An 18,889-nucleotide genomic window follows, 5' to 3' on the forward strand; every position below is an offset into this window, starting at 1 on the left:
TCAACGGTTAGAGAGTTAGTTGCAGGATATGTAGCAACGTAAACTCCATTGTATAAAAGGATACTGCGTGCATGAATAAGAGAGTAGAGAAAAATCATTTTCAAAATAAAAGCTTAGTGTAGTTAGGAGGGACCTTGCCCTCGAAGAGACTCTAGACAATTTACTTTGTCCAACTCCCAAATAATATAATTAGAAGCATATTTCCTTTGGTGATATGGTCACTATTTTTTTAAAAAAGTGTTGGTTTAATAATTTTTTTTAAAAAAAGTTAACACTATCATTTAATAATACAAAGAAAGTCTTTTGTTACTTTTTCTAAATTTTTCTTTTCTCTCTAAATTAATGTTCAGAAAGTACTTTTTATTTAAGAGAAAATTAATGATCAGAATTATTGATTTTCAAGAAAATTACTAATATTATAAGTTTTCTCTTAGAATTAAGGTTTTTCTTAATTCTTTTGCGATATTCTCAAACGACATTTATTTCAAAATAAAGTAAGAGTGTCGGTTGAACTGAATTATTACATCATAAAATAAATATTAATTTATATTAATAATTTCAAAATCAATGTCACAGTGAAAAGTATGTTTATTTATTTATTTTGATTGATAAATAAAAAATCTACCCCCCATGCATACATATTTATGGGCTAAAAGCCCAAATTTGAAAAGGGTCACCCTAGAGGCCCATAGCAATTTACTTCGGTACAAAAGGTCCTTAGCATCTTGAAGAGCCAGAAGTTGGGCCGATTGGCAGTGGAAATTCATGAAGCTGTATTGAAATCTAATTGTTAAACTTTTTTTTATGGTACAAAATTAGAAAAATCATGAATAAACTGTAGTTCATTGACTTGTGGAATAAAAGAATCGAAGACAAAAGCATAGACAACTATTAAGGTAGGACATGCAATGCAATCATCATCTTCGGCCCCTATATGCGAATATCATCTTCCTTGTTTTTTGTCAAATCGTCACAATGTTCTTTGTCAACATTCCTTTCTCCTTGGTTGTTTTGGTCACATTTTTCATAATCTATTGGTGTGGACATGGGCATGACGACAACTTCTATGGCTTCAGCTTCTCGGATGGTTTCTGATGGCACCAACTGAGTAATATTTTTCATCTCTTTACTTTTACCCCACAGAACCATGTACAGCCCACACACAATCAGCACTGCTCCAACCACACTGCATATGTTGTGCAAAACCAAACCATGTTAAGGACATGTATGCATAATTAAGGCCAAAAATATATAATTCATCAAAGTCAACATTTAGTGCATACCTTCCTACGTATAAGTTCTAATTCAACATCAAAGAACCGGTAATAGCCACAAGCACAAGCATTAGAGGGTTGAAAACAGACGCAAACAGAGGCCCTCTCATCTGTATGCACCATGCAGTAATAATAACCACTATTCCAGAGGCCACGATTCCCTGCAATAATAAAATTTAACTCACATGAAAACTTTCTTATCTAATTTACATATAAAAATAAATGAAGTTACAACTCAACAACCATGGTGATTATGATTAACATAAGAATACAATACCGAATAAGCCACAGCCAGTAGCCTAATATTCCAACCCAACTTCCATTGAGTCAAATCCCTCTCAAAACAGAAACCAAAAGCAGTGGCCTGTATTGCTCCCGCTGTAGACATCAGAGCCGTGCTTGAGTAGTGACAAGGGTATTCTTTGCTCATCTTAGCCTGTGCCACAAGAGCCAACGTCAATAAAGAGAAAAAAAATGCTAAATTAAGAAATCTCGAGCTGGTGTTGTGAAAAATAAATATAACTAATTAATTAAGCTGACCTGAATGATGAGCCACAAAGCAAAAGAGAAGCAGCTTGCTAGGGAGCAAATTGCCCCCAACAATTTATTATTCCCAGAGTCAGCATTTAATGACGCCACTTGGCCGTTTTGGTGCTGATGTGGATGCATAAGGTTGATGTGGAAAGGCCAGATATTAATTTCTGCCCCTTTGATAAAGGTCAACAACATTGCGCCTCCAATTCCAAGTAAAGTTCCCAACACCTTGGCCTTTCCTGCTGCTGCCTTCAAATTTAGCCTTTCGAAACTACAGAAAATTCAAGGAAAAATTAAACAAAATTACTGAAGTTATTACTGATACTTCGATTTCCACTAATCAGTAGTACTGTTTAATATTTTATTGCATGAGTGATGAACATTTTACAAAGAAGAAAAGGCACAGTGTTGATGATTAATTACCCGCAGGAGATGGCCAAGACAAAGGTAATGGCTGGAATGAGGTTGTAGAGAGCGGACGCAAACGTTGCTGATGTTAAAGCCAAGGACTCATAGAAAAGGTTTTGAAATAAACTTCCCCTGTAACACCATTACATAACCATATATATAAGATTGGTTAATTAATTAATTAACTACCATTGACAAAATATAACGTAAGTACACATATTTTCATTGACAATTTCGATACTAATGAGTTTACATAACATACCCGAATAAGCCACAAAGACATGCCATGAAAAGCACCCTCCAAGTCATCTTTGGTCTTTTGTTCCTGTATAGAAGAAAAGACAAGAAAAACCATTTTAATTAGCCCGCCAAATAAGTTAATCTATATTGCCCTGTGCTATAATATCTGGTCCAAAAAAGCTAAATAAAGTGTATTTATTGCTTGAGTTTGAAAGTAACAATAATGAGAAACAGAAGAAGGAGGAAGTGATTAATATGATGGACCTTTCAGAAATGAGTGCGAGAGGAACAGTGAAAGCAGATCCAAAAGCGAGGCGATATGCTGTGGCAACCTTTACGCTCATTCCGTCGTTTATGGCGAGCTTGAAAAGCACATTGACAGCAGTATATGCAATTTGCACTAACACCATCAGCAACACTGGTTTCAACCCATGCAACACATTACATATGCCCCTCATTTCTACCATTGTGTTTGCAGATCGATAACAAAGAAATATATATATATATATAGAGAGAGAGAGAGCGATATGAAATGAAAGAACTTAGAAGATGTAGCGAGCAATAGCAGCAAAGGGCTATTTATACTTATAGGGGGACTGAAGAATGAAGATGCAGATTCCAAATAGTGTTTGTCATCCAGGGACCTCGGCAATTATTTACGCACTACTATTTTATATTATTTTTAGTACAACTTTAACTGAGAAATCGATAATTAAATATACCCAACCATGTGTTCTTATTTTAAACAAATCTCTACCGAGTTTCTTTTTGCCACGCTGCATTATCCTTCAAAATTTTGGCTCAAACAAACTACTCTTGTAAATGTTTTAATGCATGCAATACAAGTATATATGTTTAGAGAACTAAAATAATTTTATTATTTTAAAATGGTATAAAATAATTCAAGCCGTATGGCACAAATATCATAAACGTGACAATATTATGTTTCCGTGGATATTTTTATATATGACTGCTTTGATATCAAGGTTTGACTTGTATCTTCAAACCTTTCAAAGTACAAATTTGTTTGTTTATATTGAAAGAATCAATATCATAACTTATATATGTAAATTTTAAAGAGTTTAATATATATATATATATATATATATATATATATATATATATATATATATATTGTACAAGCAATATATATAAAATAAATTATTTTTTAAATTTAATTAATATTTAATAAAATTTCAAGTTATTAAAGTCAAACAATAATACGATGATGGTGAAAACTAAATAAATATCAATTATATTAAAAACTGAATCAAGAAATATAATCCCATCTGAAACTGTGTAAGATGGGATTAAAAGAATATATAACATATGGAGGAGATTATTGTTATTATTTGGTGGTCTAAGTCAGTCTTTTACATAAGACTGGCAAGGAAGCATTGGGACACTCATAGTTTTATTGGCACGTGCAAACCATAATATATAATAAGATTCACAGGTCAATCGAGACGTCTTGCCAATTGGACCTTACGCTTTTGGCTTGGCGTTGCTTTGCTTGTCGTTGAAGCTGATAGATAGATACACTGGACAGTGGAAGACAAACTGGACCAGTTCCTGTGGGGAGATTACTTGAACCCTTTGAACAGATTCAATTAATTAGCTACTCAGCCATGCCCTACTACCACCATCATATATTTATCCTACTAGTCTTTCAATGTTTGTCGTTCTTTTGTTATATCATGTTTTAGAATATGCTACATTCATAGTCATTGGTTGTTATATCATGTTTTAGAATATGTTACATTTAAAGCGATTTGTGCGTTCATTCAAAGAAAGAAAGGGAATAATTATAATTATTCATCACAAACAAAAGTATGGTAATTTATCATATATTTGTGCATTTTTCAATTTTAAATTAATTTTTCATCAATGATTGTAACTTTATTTTTTATTTTTTAAATTCACTGCTCAGGCAAATCGCTTTTTTTTATTGCTTTACGAAAATTTTCATGTATCTTCACGTCTTTTGAAAAGTCTTGGTATGCTTGTCTTATTTTGGCTATATCTTGTTTTATAGCTTTATGGAAATTTCCATGTATCTTTTTGGCTTTCTAAAATGATTTTGCCTACTATATTTTAAGGAATAACTTGTTTTGCATACCGTTTAATTAATGTTTATATTTAATAATTTTTTGCATAAGTATTTTGAAATTAAGTATTACTCGTATCAAATCCTAGAAAGAGAAGCTTATAATTGATATCTGGCAATATCTTCAGGGTTAATCTGTAGACTTTTAGCAAGTGACAGGACGTGCGAATGAATTCAACTTATATTTGGTACAAAAACGACTTCACTATTATTGGCAAATGAAATATAAGTTTTCATTTTACAATCCACACAAAGTGATAGCTAGCACAAGTTGTTAATAAAAATACACGTTAAACACATTCACTTCATCTGGTACATTTGACTCTGCCTTTTTGAAGGGCAGATTTTTCGCAGTAGTCCGTGGAGCCACGTCCCGATTCCCCCTGCGTCTCTCGCATACAAGTTAACAAAATCCAAGGAACAAAACCTTTTGCCAAGACCAAAACCCTTATCCTATGAGTAATCCAATATATGCCTTGTTAATATTCCAAAATATAACATTTTAAACATTAATACTCCTAAAAAAACATTATAGCATTTGAAACATTTGATTATTACTTAGATAATTAAGTTAACAAATAAATATCTCATTTCAGAGAATCTGCCCAATGGTATAAAGTTTTTAGTTGTTGTTTTTTTAATCGGATATCCTTCGACGGAAAGTTAGGCACACATTTTCTAAGATATTAAAATTTATGAATTGACCTTTTTTAATCAATGTTTTTTCATACACATAAATTATTAATTGAATATCTGATTACATGCTTAAAAAAATAATATTATCTATCAATCATGTCATGTTAATATAAAGTTTGAATTGTATGCATGTTAACAAATAACTAATATATTAGTAATGATTACTTATATAATAAAACTAATGATTAATTACTATAATTAACGATATACAATAATTTTTTTTATAAGATTGTTTTATTTTATGAGGGATTAAAGATAACTTTTCAATAAGAGTTTAAGTAGTTAAAATATTTATCAATTTTATAATTTGAGGTCCAATATGTTAATAGGACTTTGATTTCTTATTAGGTGTATGAAGAAAACTTCATTAAAAGAGATAAAATCAATTTTGATGATCTCTTATTGAAAGAATTAATCTCTAATTATCGATTAAGAATATCCTTGTTAAAAGCTTAATTTTTTGCTTTTTGTTACAAAAAGTTTAGTGAGTTAGGTCCTAGGGACTTATTAGAGTCAAAATAGATCTCAAGGCTCAATGAACTTATAAAAATACTTGCATATTATCCATCAAAAAAGAGTCTTCATATCAACCATAAAAATCAAACTCGCATCTTTTTTGAGACATGAGATTGTTTTTTACCAACCAACTTTTGTTGGTCATTAAATAAATAACCAATCAAACTCATTCATTTATATGATTAAATAAATAAGTTTAAGCATAAAATTAGAGTCAATTATTTAAATGAGTCATTTAAGTTTTACAAAATTGTTAACTAATTAATAACTACCAACATTCAGTTGCTTTATGTAAAACTAAACTCAATTCATTTAAGTAAGATCCCATGTTCAAGACTTAGAAACTTATGAATAAACACACATAATTGATAAATAAGAATGTTTACAATAAATCATAGAGTTTGTTCTTGTTCAACCAAAGTGAGATCCCTTCTTATTCTTATCTTATATATACCATGTAGTTAATTTTAATTTTTAATAATTGTATTTTAAATAGATAGTTGTAATTTTTCACAAAGAAATATACCATGTTGGTTGTTTTTTTTTTAAAAAATTTAAGTAATTTTTATGAATATAAAATTATATTGCATTATAATTTTACTTTATCTTTTAATAAAAATACGCTAAATATAGATTAATAAATAACAAACTATTAAAAATATTAATTAAATCATAAACATTTCAAACAAATATGAAGTTTAAATTTTAAATTTGACTAATTTAATTAAAATTGAGCAACATTTTTTTACAAATCAAATTTTAGCTTTAATTAAGTACTCATTTTTTATTGACTAGTTTATGACTGGTCAAGCAGGACATGATGTTTCAAAAGTGTTTTACAACTAAATTCTTAGTGTACTCACTAAGCGTGCATTGCAAAGCCTGTAGAGTTGTCGGCACACTTGAAATAATTAAATTAACATAACAGAACGCTGTGATCCGTGAATAATAATAATAATAATGTTTTAACTTAATTAGTAGTAGGCGTTTAATTTAACAAACTTTTTTTTTTGAAGAATCTTAAAATCTCCTGTGCATGTAATATGTTCTTGTTTAGTTATGAGTTTTCTTTGGGATTTTGAGAGACTTAACCAGAGCATTTAAATTTGTTGTGTTGCTTTTTGGTTTGAAATATATCCCTTTTGGTGCCTACTTAATTAAGAGATCACAAGCAGTTGTGACTAAGGAGTTAGTCGACCATCAAGCTTAAGGCTCAGTCGCTACATGGGATACAGTCCCTCTATCGTGATTAATTAATAATATAATTTGTTTCTACTCACCATGTATAAAATTAAAAATTTCCCCTTAATCGTTACATATTTCAAAGAACTGTTGATCATTGATCGATAAACTGTTTTTATTTTTCACCAAAATTTACCATAAAATAAAATAAAATGGTAAGCTGCTCAAATGTATCCCTCAAAGGGCAAGGATGTAACCACTATGATTCAATGTATCAAAGTCATGATTTGATAAGGGAATAACTTTTAGTTACAACAATGTGTCAATGTTCATGTTCTATCTAAATGTAAACAGGAGTTCCACTGCCACTGCTAAAATTAAATAAGTCCCAATGGTGATATGAACATGTTCTACTTCCGAATTGCACAGTACCCTCCTCTAGAAAAAAATTCTCAAGCGATATCATTATATAAAAATATCTATATAGAAAAAAAGTTGTTATGTTAAATTTATCTATATTATATAGTTTTTATTTAATAAAATTAAATGATTAGTATAAATATTATGAGTTTAAAAAATAATACATATTCAAGCAAAAATATTAAATTATATAAAATTTTTTATTTTTAAATACATTTTTTTAAGGAAAATATATTGTTTCTAACATATTATTGACAATACTTGTATTATTTTTCAGGGTAAATTATATTTTAGGCTCTCCTAACATTAGTAAAGTTTAAATTTGATCTTCTTAATTGTTTTTTATTATTATTTTGAAACCTACTTTTTTCCGCCCAGTTTATTAACTTTGTTTGAGTCTTAGCCTAAATGGCTAACGGTATGACACGTCGCTTTTGAAAATTAAAGTTTTATTTAATTTGAAATTTGTAAATTTTAAAATGAAAATAAAAAACAATTGGGAATGGTGGATCATTTCTAAATCGTTGGATTGATCTCGTAATAGCATGTTATTCTACATCCACCACACCAGATCATTTCTAAATCCTTGCCACCAACCATCGCTCGCCGTCACCAAAGGTGATTTCAGGCGAAAGTGCATCCTCCACACTAATGATTTCTGAAACAACAACAATATTTTTATGATTCGATTGTTTCACTACTTTAATTCGCTTCATGATTCTTCCTTACCACACTAATGATTTCTGAAATGACAACAATATTTTTATGATTCGATTGTTTCACTACTTCAATTCGCTTCATGATTCTTCCTTACCCCAACAATGTCCTTTCCTTCACCCTTCTCTTTCACTTACAGTTCTCGCCAAAGAGAGGGGAGTCGCTGTCGAAAATCACCTCCAACAGCCACGAATGACGGTCAAAGAGGTTTATTGGCGAACGAACAACGAACATGATTTTATAAAACTTTAATTGTCGAATGACATGTGTCTTACGGTTAGCCACGTAGGCTAATTCTCAGATGGAGTTGGCAAGTTGGACCTAATAATTAGGTTTCAATTTTAGAGGCACCAAAATAATAAAAAAAATTTAAGAGGACCAAATCTGAGTTTTACTAATTTTAAGAGGACCTAAAATATAATTTATTTTACTTTTTTATTGTTGAATGTCATTTGTTTAAAATTAAAATATTTAAATTTTATTTGATATTAACTATGTTAAAGGATAAATAGAATGAATGTCATGTTATGTATTGAAAGTGAAATGTTAAAACACTTAATTATAAAACTTTCAACAATACTTTCATAGTTGATAAAAATATAAAGTGAGATTTGATAAATATATTAAATTAAATTTTATATATTTTGTGTAGGTAATAAGTAACCGGTATGAATATGGGTATATAAATATTTAATGAATATGATCAAAAAGATTAAAGTTGCTACCTATATTTGAATGTGATTGGATTTATGTATTTTTTTTCGAAACAAAGTTTTAGGATGAATAATATAATATCTTATATGAAGTCTACACAATCATTAAATAGGATCATAGTAAAATTATTTTTGTAAGCATTATTTGTTGAGATTTACTTTCAAATATAGGGATTCAATCAATTAGCCAAATTTTATTCTAATAGATCATTGTTAATTCTAAGCACATGCTTTTCTATTGAAAATTACTGTACACAGATATAAATAGAACTAGAACTCCTTTGTGTTCACATATTCAAACTCATGATGAAAACTAGATGCGGAAGCGTAACTGGATTAGTCATGATGGAATGATGATGATGAAAGGTTGATCAGGAAATTATTTTTTATGATCTTCCAATTGTAGAGAGTCTTTCTCTTTTCTTCTCTGTATTAGAAACTGGACGGATTATGTTGCGTTAAGTTGCTCTCTACTAATGGGAACCATAACCCACGGGCATCAATTACTCCAAATTTGATAATTATAATTTAACCCCTCATCAAATTATAATATCACTAGTATCTACATAATTATCTTTTCATAACATATATGTCCTTAGTTATACTTTTATATTGATTAGACCATTTTAATATTTTGATTAATTATATAATGACCTTAACTCATTTAATTATGTGATATATATATATATATATATATATATATATATATATATATGACTGAAAACTGCTAACATTACTGGTCCTTAATTATTAGGGACGACTACACAATCTTGGCTTAACAATGATTTTGTTGCAGTGTTGATTGATAATAAAAAATGATTTGCAAATATCAAAATGAATACGTAATCTTCCTAAAACTTTGGTACTCAAATCTTTAGTCTTTTAACAAAAGCTGCTTTAGACTTAAAAGAAACCAATTATATATGAGATACATTAACGGACAATAGTCGTAAAATTTGACATGGAAACTATACCTGAAAACTTGGCTAGTAACCATTACCTTGTCCTATTCGGCACTACCAACCAATTCACCACTAATTTTATGGTGCAACGATTGTATAACTCATGCTAGAAATGAGGGGGAAATTATTTCAATGCTACCAATAGGTCAGTGTCGTGTATAAAATCAGCAGAATATTTTTTATCCAAAAAAAAAAAGTAGAGTTCGACTAATAAATTTCATTGTCGAGTATTCAATTTTTTTAGAGCTATCATATTCATATTCAATGAATGCTAATTAACAAATAAAAAATGTTAATTAAGTTCGGTTTAATCAATATAATCATCATCTAAGATTGAACCTTTTTTTTTTTACAGTAGCAAGACAAAGTTTCCCATTAAATTGACCATAATGAATTTAAATTTGACCAATTGATATAGACACTTTTTAGTCTATGCTAATATATAGTGTGTTGAACACAGATGATAATCATGATACTACTATATACTTTTGTATACTAACAAACTATTTATTAGTATCATAGATTATATTATCAGCTTAAACTATTTATATTTTTTGTTTTAGTAGTTCTCACTTCTCACTATGTATCGAATTTTAGAGAGATGCGATTTTATATTTGGTAATTAATAGTCAACGAATGATATTCTAAACTGATCACTAATAACTAATGATTATTGATATTTGATAGTAGCTCATAGCTCATAGCCGACGACCAACTATTGATAATCTGACGACTAATGACAGGCTCCAGAATTATTGGGATCAAATTAGGATCCATTAAAATTGTGTCAGTGATTCCAGAGTATAGAGAAACCAAATCGTGTTGACACAAATAAATATTTATAAAAACTATTCATACAGATTGGTCCAGTGATTCAAGAGTTCGAAAAGGATCAGTTATATATATATATCAGATTTTAAACTTTTCATATATTTATAAATAAAAAATGTAATTGTAGAAATTTATTTTTATATTTTAAGTATAGATAGTATATTATGCACGTTAGATAGTTCATGGCCATATAATTGTTGATGAACACATTAGATAGTTCATAATAAAGAATTTTTATCAATCACTCTATATATTTATTTTACTGGCTTGACTTGTATATAACAAATAAGCATTGTTCTAATATTACAATATCATATAAAAATTAACAATGTGATATCTAATATTGGACTAACTTCTAATAATTTAAATATGTGTGGTTAAATTTACATTGTCTCATTCATTCACTCAATAATTTTGGTTTCAATCTTTTTTATAGGATTTTTAATTAATGAGCTCCGTAAAAATAATATTAATAATGGAATAATTTGTGAGTTGTGTTGGTTAAAAATAATTTTCTTATTATTTTTATTTAATCTTTGTTACAGAGTTTGATTTGTTTATAAAAACTCCTCTGACTTCAAGAAAATAATATTGTGAAATTTAAATTACAGTTGTATTAAAAAATAAGCATATTTAATTATCTTGTATTATTTAATTTTTCATCAATGAAATTTATATTGTAAAACATTGAATTGATTTTGGATTTTTTAATAATATAAGAATTTAAAAAAATTGTCAATGTATATTTTTATACATAAAATTTCTTTCTCCAAATTTGCCTGTATATTTCGCACGGTTAACAATCTAGTATTAATAAAATATATCAAGTATCACCTAAATAGTTATTTTCAAAAAAATATTAAATAATTTTAAAAAATTATTTGATAAAATAAAAAATTTATTTATGATTACTGATCTTTTTTTACGTTGATTATTGATATTGTTAATTGTAGATAAATTTTTAGCTCTAATTATACATTTTGTAGGTTCATTATTCGGTAAAATAAAAAAATTATATATATTTTAAATAATAGATACATTTTTAGCTCTAATTATAATAATATAAATTCATTTTCAAATGTATTAATTGTATGAAGATAATATTAATTTGATAAAGAATTAAAATTATAGATTTTATAAAAGTAGAAAGCTAAATACCTCTATTTTAAAATAGAACACTAAAATTATAAATTTTATAAAATAGAAAGATTAAATAATTTTATTTTAAAATAAGAAAAATCAAAATTACGATATTTTTTGAAAAATAAAAGAATTAAAATTGCATTTAAATCTATTATAAATAAGGAAGGAGAGCTTCCACAAAATAATGATTAAGCATCACAAATCCTATTAATTCTAATCAGAGTATTTCACTCGTTCAACGTACTCATTTAGACTTTATCTTTAAAAAAAAAAAACTCATTTAGACTTTATCTTTCAAAAAAAAAAAAAAAAACTCATTTAGAATGCAAATTCAAATTTGCATCATAAAGCACTAACCCCAAACTTTAAATTGATAAACAATTTAAATCAAACCTCGAGATCTATAAATAAAAAACAACCTTAAACCAATGAGTTGATGTAAAATGTGATAAGCCTTGAATGGAGGCTTCACTTAAAATTCTCAAAAGGAAGAAAAAACTGAAACAATAGTGATGGAAAAAGGAGATACAGAAAACCCTCAAACTGTGATACGTGATATATATAATGAGAGAGAAAAAGATGAAACTAAAGATGGCGTTCTCAGCAGATCCATTTTTAAGTTGAACTTGAATACAACCTTTGTTTTTGCAATTTGGGTTTAAGCACCCAATTACAACATATAGGAAGGACCAAGAGAAAAGAAGACATTCTAGTCGTGCCTTACCTTCTCCAACAATACAAAAAAATGCCCACAGCATGTTGGGGCGGTTGGAAAAGGATGGCAAGCTATCTACATTGTGCAATTAGTGCCTTACATGCATGCAATGTTTAGGTACGTGAGCCATTCTGAGATGTTACTTCTTCTTCTCGCTCCTTGCAGCAGTGTATATGTGTTACATTGTTTTCACATCTATTTTCCCATGAATCTTTATTATCCGCAGTCGCATTTACAGAATTAACGAGGGTATTGCTCTTATTGTTGCTTTTATCTTCTACGCGAGATTTGACCATTATTTCAACTGTGTCAGATTTATGGATGCTTTCTGGCGGAACAGATTGATTCTTCTTCATCTCTTTGCTCTTACCCCAAAGAACCGCGTATAATCCGCAAATAATTAACATTGATCCAATAAAGCTGAAATTAAAAGAAGTAAATAATTATAGTTAAAGCAAATCATAAACAGTATGTGACTACAAATTTTGACCACAAAAAAAAACAAAAATTATGATATGCTTGACACCACATGTTATTAATAACTTGACAAGGGAAAAGCCTTGGCAAAGATTTACATGCATGTATGTCATGAAGTTTTCCCACTGCATCAACCATTCATGGTATATATATATATATATATATATATAAACTATACTTTACTACCATAATCCAACCATTCTACCTAAACAGTAAAAAACATAAATAGGGGAAATAGCTGCATTATTGTTGTTTTTTAGCATAGACTCTGAGAGCACAAAACATGCTTACTCTGAAATTGGAAAAGAAGAAAAATAAAAATATAAGATAGATTGAATGATTAATAAATTTGGGTTCAATCCCTTTATTAATAAATTTTTTATTATAATAAATTAATATTTATTGATAAAAAAAGTTGAGAGAAAACAATTACATTCTTAACCACATGTAAGTCAACTACGTTTGATATTGTAAAGTAAACTTATGTAAAATTCATTTTGTAGTGAAAGATTAGACTCTATGTGTTTTATTACAAAAGCATTAGTTATTGTAAAGATGAAGCAAAGGACAACAACAATAACAATTAAGGCAGATATATATATACCTTCCAAGGTATAGTTTCTCGTCCAAAATAGTGGATCCAGCAAAGGCCACAACGACAAGCATTAGAGGGCTAAAAACGGAGACAAACAGTGGACCTCTCGTGCGTACACACCACGAAATCACGGCTACCATCACTCCAGAAACTACTATACCCTACATCAATAATTCACATATTATTTTTCTTAAGCCATCAATTATATAATCAAGATCGATGTAACCTTAGTATGTGGTCTCAATTGGCCAAATTATGGTCATATATATTCAATGACAGATCATTAAAGTCAATGCAAAGAACACCAGACACGATTGATCTATGGGTTCCCATGTTCCCATCTAAGAAAATATGCTATTATATACATCTAGAATGTCCAAAGAAAAAAAATAAAAAAAGTGAATACAAAGAATGGAGTACCATACCGCATAAGCCACAGTCAATAGTCTGACATTCCAATCCAACCTCCACTGACTCAAATCCCTTTCAACACAAAAAGCAAATGAAATGGATAAGAGTGCCCCCATTAGGGACATCAACGCTGTGCTCGAATAAGGACACGGGTATCTTTCACTCATCTTTGCCTGCACTACAGTAACAATCGACAATTAATGAAATACTATAATATAATTGATGTTTTTTTTATCGATAAATATTAACGGTTAATTTATTAGTTTTTAATTAATAAAAAAAAAATCAAATTATTGATTTTTTTAATCATCCAATCAACCTTCCATTCTCTAGACCACAGTAGCTGGCTGGCTGCAACATAAAATGAATAACCTGACCTGAATGATAAGCCACATGGCATAAGAGACGTTGCTTGCGACAGAGGCGAGAGCACCAAATATGGTCATAAGGCCTGAAGAAGCGTGTGAATGTACGACATGGCCGTTTTGGTGGTTGAAAAGGTTTACATGGAAAGACAACATCTTAACTTCTGGGCCTTTAATAAATGTCAGTATCATTGCCCCACTAATTCCAGTTATCGTTCCAATTATCTTTGCTTTCCCTCCTTTTGTTTTTAAATTTAATCTCTCCAATCTGAATTGAAGAGATTCAACGAAATAAAAACAAAGACATTATTATAACAGTTAGCACAACTGCAACATACCTTATTGTCGTAAGGTGGAAATCATAGAGAAAAGAAAACAAATAATAGGTCTAAAAATGTTTATGGATAATTTTATATGAGACAGTACTTCTTACCCGAAGGAGAGGGATATGATAAAAGTGATGGCTGGAATGAGGTTGGATATGGCGGTTGTAAACGTTACTGAAGTTAAAGCAATCGCTTCCATGTTTAAGTTTTGAGGCAATACTCCACTGCATATATATGAATTCAACGTAAGTACTCTACGTACATATATTCGTCAAATTGATGATAAACAAATATAGTACATCAGACAGAATAGGACACCAAGACCTCTAACGCAAGCAATACTATATCATTTTAGGAACTTTTTTTTTTTAACTTATGAGTGAAGTAATCATTAACATGTCGTTCCAACCTATTAATTATTATATAAAAGTTAAAATAAAATCGATCGACACCATGAATTTGATAATGCATGCCTTAATGATCACAACTGAGATATGAAGGTAAATTCACTCAAATTCGAATTAGATCAGTACAAGTTAATTTAGTCTAGTCAATCGGTTGGTCATGGGATGAAGTCAGTCCAAAATTGAAAGGTATACTATACACTATATGGCACTCCAGCCTTGAGCATGAAGATGAATGAGTCTAAAATGACGTTAGGTACAACATATATTCTATAATAATTTCAGCCTTTATTTATTCCTATGGCATCACACGTTTACAGATCATTCAATATGTTGCTCTGATTATATGAACAACGTTAAAGTTGTCGTCTCGTCGATGAAAAGAAGGGCAAAGAGATCTAGCTTTGAAAATCTAGATACGTGTTGTAAATCATGGCTACATGGAACAAATAATAATTGATATATAGTCCACAGCTGAATTTTAAAAATGATAATTAGGGATAATAATTAGACCTAAACTTAATAGATTCTCGTAAAAATTACTACATTGAGAGAGAATAATTGCCTACTTAATAAATGTGAGCTTGAATAAAAGAGATGATACGGTACGGCTACAATCTAACATATCCCATACTCACATTATTTTCAATATTTTTTATAATCAAAATGAATATATTATTAACTTAACATCAAATTTAACACAAGATGCGGCAGAGTTTAGAAACAAGAGGCATAGATACACATTATTTTATATATTAAATTCAGAATTAAAACTAATATTATAATTTCTGCCTTATAGTTATAGTCGTTCGGAAATCTAATCTTAATTACTAATATTTTGGCCTTAAAAAAATTGAAAACTACTCCCTCTATTTCAAAATTATAGTTATCTTAAGATGTTTTACATAACAAAAATAATAATAAATAGATGAAAAAAAATATTAATTTATAAATTTTGTTGTTCGTCATTAATATTATAAGACATATAAGTGAAAAACATAATTAATGATATATTAAAAAACAAAATAACAATTATTATGGGATAATTTTTTTCTCTTATTTGATAATTATAATGAGACGGAATAAATAACGCATATTGTTGTCAAATATATTTGTCTTTATTGCTATGTATGATGCACAACTGCTACCATATTGTTTTCTAATTTTCCTAGTACCTTGAAGCAGTTTAATAACTTTTTTTTTGTGAACTAAGGGTGTTTCTTGTCCTAAAGTTTACAAATATTTAAGGGATACATCTTTCTAAAAAGATGTTTTTTCATACATACAAGTTAATAATAAAACTCATACTCATGATCACATACTTAAATAAATAATAAAGTTATTTATTAATTATGTCATGTCACATCATATTAGTAGTTGTTTAATAACTTTATCTTTATTTGAGATATTAATAACAAAAAAATTGTTAACCAAAGTGTGGGTAGATTCATGATAATTAGGTATCCATAAAATACAAAAATAAATACCATAAAATAGAAGAAAAAAAATAGACACTAAAGTTGGTGCTACGTTGACTTAGAAATGGAAAATGGAGCATGACTTAATAAATTTTTTCCCTATAATTTTTTTTAATAATTTATCTCACAAATAGGTGTTGTATTTAAACTCGGGCATGCATGTACCCTAGCCAAATATGTCTCATCCATAACTTGGCCAATTCCTTTCCGAAAACTTTATGTAAAGAGAAATGAAAAACCAATTAATTGACTGAAAGTCCTAAAGAGTTACGCACGGTTACGAGTCTACGTGGACTCGTTGGAAGCCAAAGTGAACAACAGTAAAGAAGAGTAGTAAACGATACTGGAGGAGCATATCAATAAAGAACACATTACTTACCCAATTAAGCCGCAAAGAAATGCCTGAAACAGTATCCTCCAAGTCATCTTTGTCCTCGTCTTCCTGCAAATCATTGTCAACAAACACCACATCGATTTTATTATTATTTATCTTCATCCCTATTTCTCTCTCTCTCATTTCATGATGTTTGACATTTAAACATCTTCTTAGTTTCTTCGAGTAGGTACCATTTAACTACCATTGCTATTGCTTCTGAATTTATGTCAAACAGTCATGAAAATGAAAAGACACGTCATACAAATAAACTTCTCAACTCCTATGTATGTATGCATCTTAAGTGGGTTGATTATATTCTTCAACTCAAATAGCAGTCTCCACTAAAACTTCTAAGGCTTTTTAACTACAAGTAAAAGCAAAACAATCATTATCGAATCTCTCTATTTGACTGTGAAAAAAATAATCATTCTTTCTGTTTCTATCATTCTCCATATGTATGATTTTCATTTTTTACAGAAGAAAAAAGTAATAATAGAGTAAAAGTTGCCATCCATGGCTTGCTTTATTCAACTTATTATATATATATATATATGATAGCTAATTAAAACATGCACAATCATAAAATAAAAAATTGATAGTATTATATATACAAAAGATGAACCAGTTAAAATAAGGAACTAAGCATGTGGAATCTACAAGAATATTCTATATATATAATTTGCAGCTGATCATGAATGATATTTGTCTGTAATATCGATCATTTGAATAACCGTAACGTAAAACCAAGAGCAGAAGAAGAACCTTTCAAGAATGAAAGCAAGTGGAGCAATGAAAGCAGTTGCAAAAACATAACGGTAAGCAACAATGACACTCAAGTTCATGCCATCGTTAAGCGCGAGCTTGTAGAGAACATTGACCCAAGCATTTGCAACCTGCACCAGCACCATTAGCATAACTGGTTTTAATGCATGCACTACGTTACACATATCCATCTTGCTGTCACCGCCACCCCCACAACAAACGGCGGCGGCGTCACAAACTGCTGCAAAATAGTTTAAATTGATGACTTAGAGGACACACAAGAGAAAGAAAGAAAGAATGAAGAGAGACACGTTAATTCGTGTAAGGCACTTGCAATCACAGCTGTGAGGAGTATTATGTATTTATGGGCAGTCTAGAACTGTAGATTCCAATGCAGAAAAGATGTTGCAAGAGAAACAAATGATAATAATATTTCTTCTGTTTTCTTTAAGGATATTTAAGGAAAAAAGTATTTGGATACCCATACACTTAAAAAATAAAATAAGTGATTGATATAATTTCTTCTGTTCAAATGTCATAATTATTTCTTTAAGCCTTTAAAAGAAAATTGTACTTTTATTTATTTATTTAGAAGTATAAGATAAAATTAATTTATTATCATAATATCACTCTAAGATGTAATAAATACAGAGAATAATTTTTAAAATATTTTATCTTATCTTTTTTCAAGTCAATTTTTTTTAAAAATTATTATTTCTTTAAATAAGTTATTATAAAAATATTAAATTCTACAATTTATTTTAAATTTACTCTTAATCAATAATAAATTATGTTAAATTATTTTGTATTTTTAATAACTTTTCTACTACTTTTTGTGTTGATTACATCAATCTATTCTTATATATATACAGTATATTATTTATTTTGTCAAAATTATAAAAGTTGTTTATTTCGTATTATGTATATAGTATCATAAACATACAATAAACAATCTGTTTTTAGTATATTTTTTTTAACTTTATCTTCTATATTAATCCTTAACAAAGCAAGTTATTTAGTATTTAATCCATGTTAAAGACATTTATGAATTAAATAGGTAATTTTCATAGTACAAAGCAAAAATAGCAACGAGTGTAAGTTACATAAACTAAATTGGTCATTTACCATTTAATTTTTTTTATAGAGAATTAAAAAAAACAAATATGTGCGTTTATCATCAGTTGTAAATTTAGTTTTATAATAAATATATACTTTATCAAATAAGTAGTATTGAAAT

The 18,889-nt window shown here is 28.8% G+C and overlaps 1 protein-coding gene and 1 pseudogene across 1 annotated transcript; both read right to left on the minus strand.

Moving 5' to 3' along the window:
* Positions 1-570: 570 nt before the first annotated feature.
* On the minus strand, positions 571-3,009 carry LOC114387525 (annotated as a pseudogene).
* Positions 3,010-12,305: 9,296 nt separating this feature from the next.
* Positions 12,306-18,009, minus strand: LOC114386852 (WAT1-related protein At1g68170-like). Its single transcript, XM_028346905.1, has 7 exons — positions 17,653-18,009; positions 16,894-16,956; positions 14,740-14,856; positions 14,319-14,574; positions 13,956-14,114; positions 13,540-13,691; positions 12,306-12,878 (listed from the first exon to the last, which is right to left on the minus strand). The coding sequence occupies exons 1-7, from the start codon at positions 17,841-17,843 to the stop codon at positions 12,572-12,574; spliced, it is 1,245 nt and encodes a 414-aa protein (XP_028202706.1). The 5' UTR covers positions 17,844-18,009; the 3' UTR covers positions 12,306-12,571.
* Positions 18,010-18,889: the final 880 nt, after the last annotated feature.

The sequence above is a fragment of the Glycine soja genome, chromosome 15 (assembly GCF_004193775.1).
Source record: "Glycine soja cultivar W05 chromosome 15, ASM419377v2, whole genome shotgun sequence".
Classification (NCBI taxonomy): domain Eukaryota; kingdom Viridiplantae; phylum Streptophyta; class Magnoliopsida; order Fabales; family Fabaceae; genus Glycine; species Glycine soja.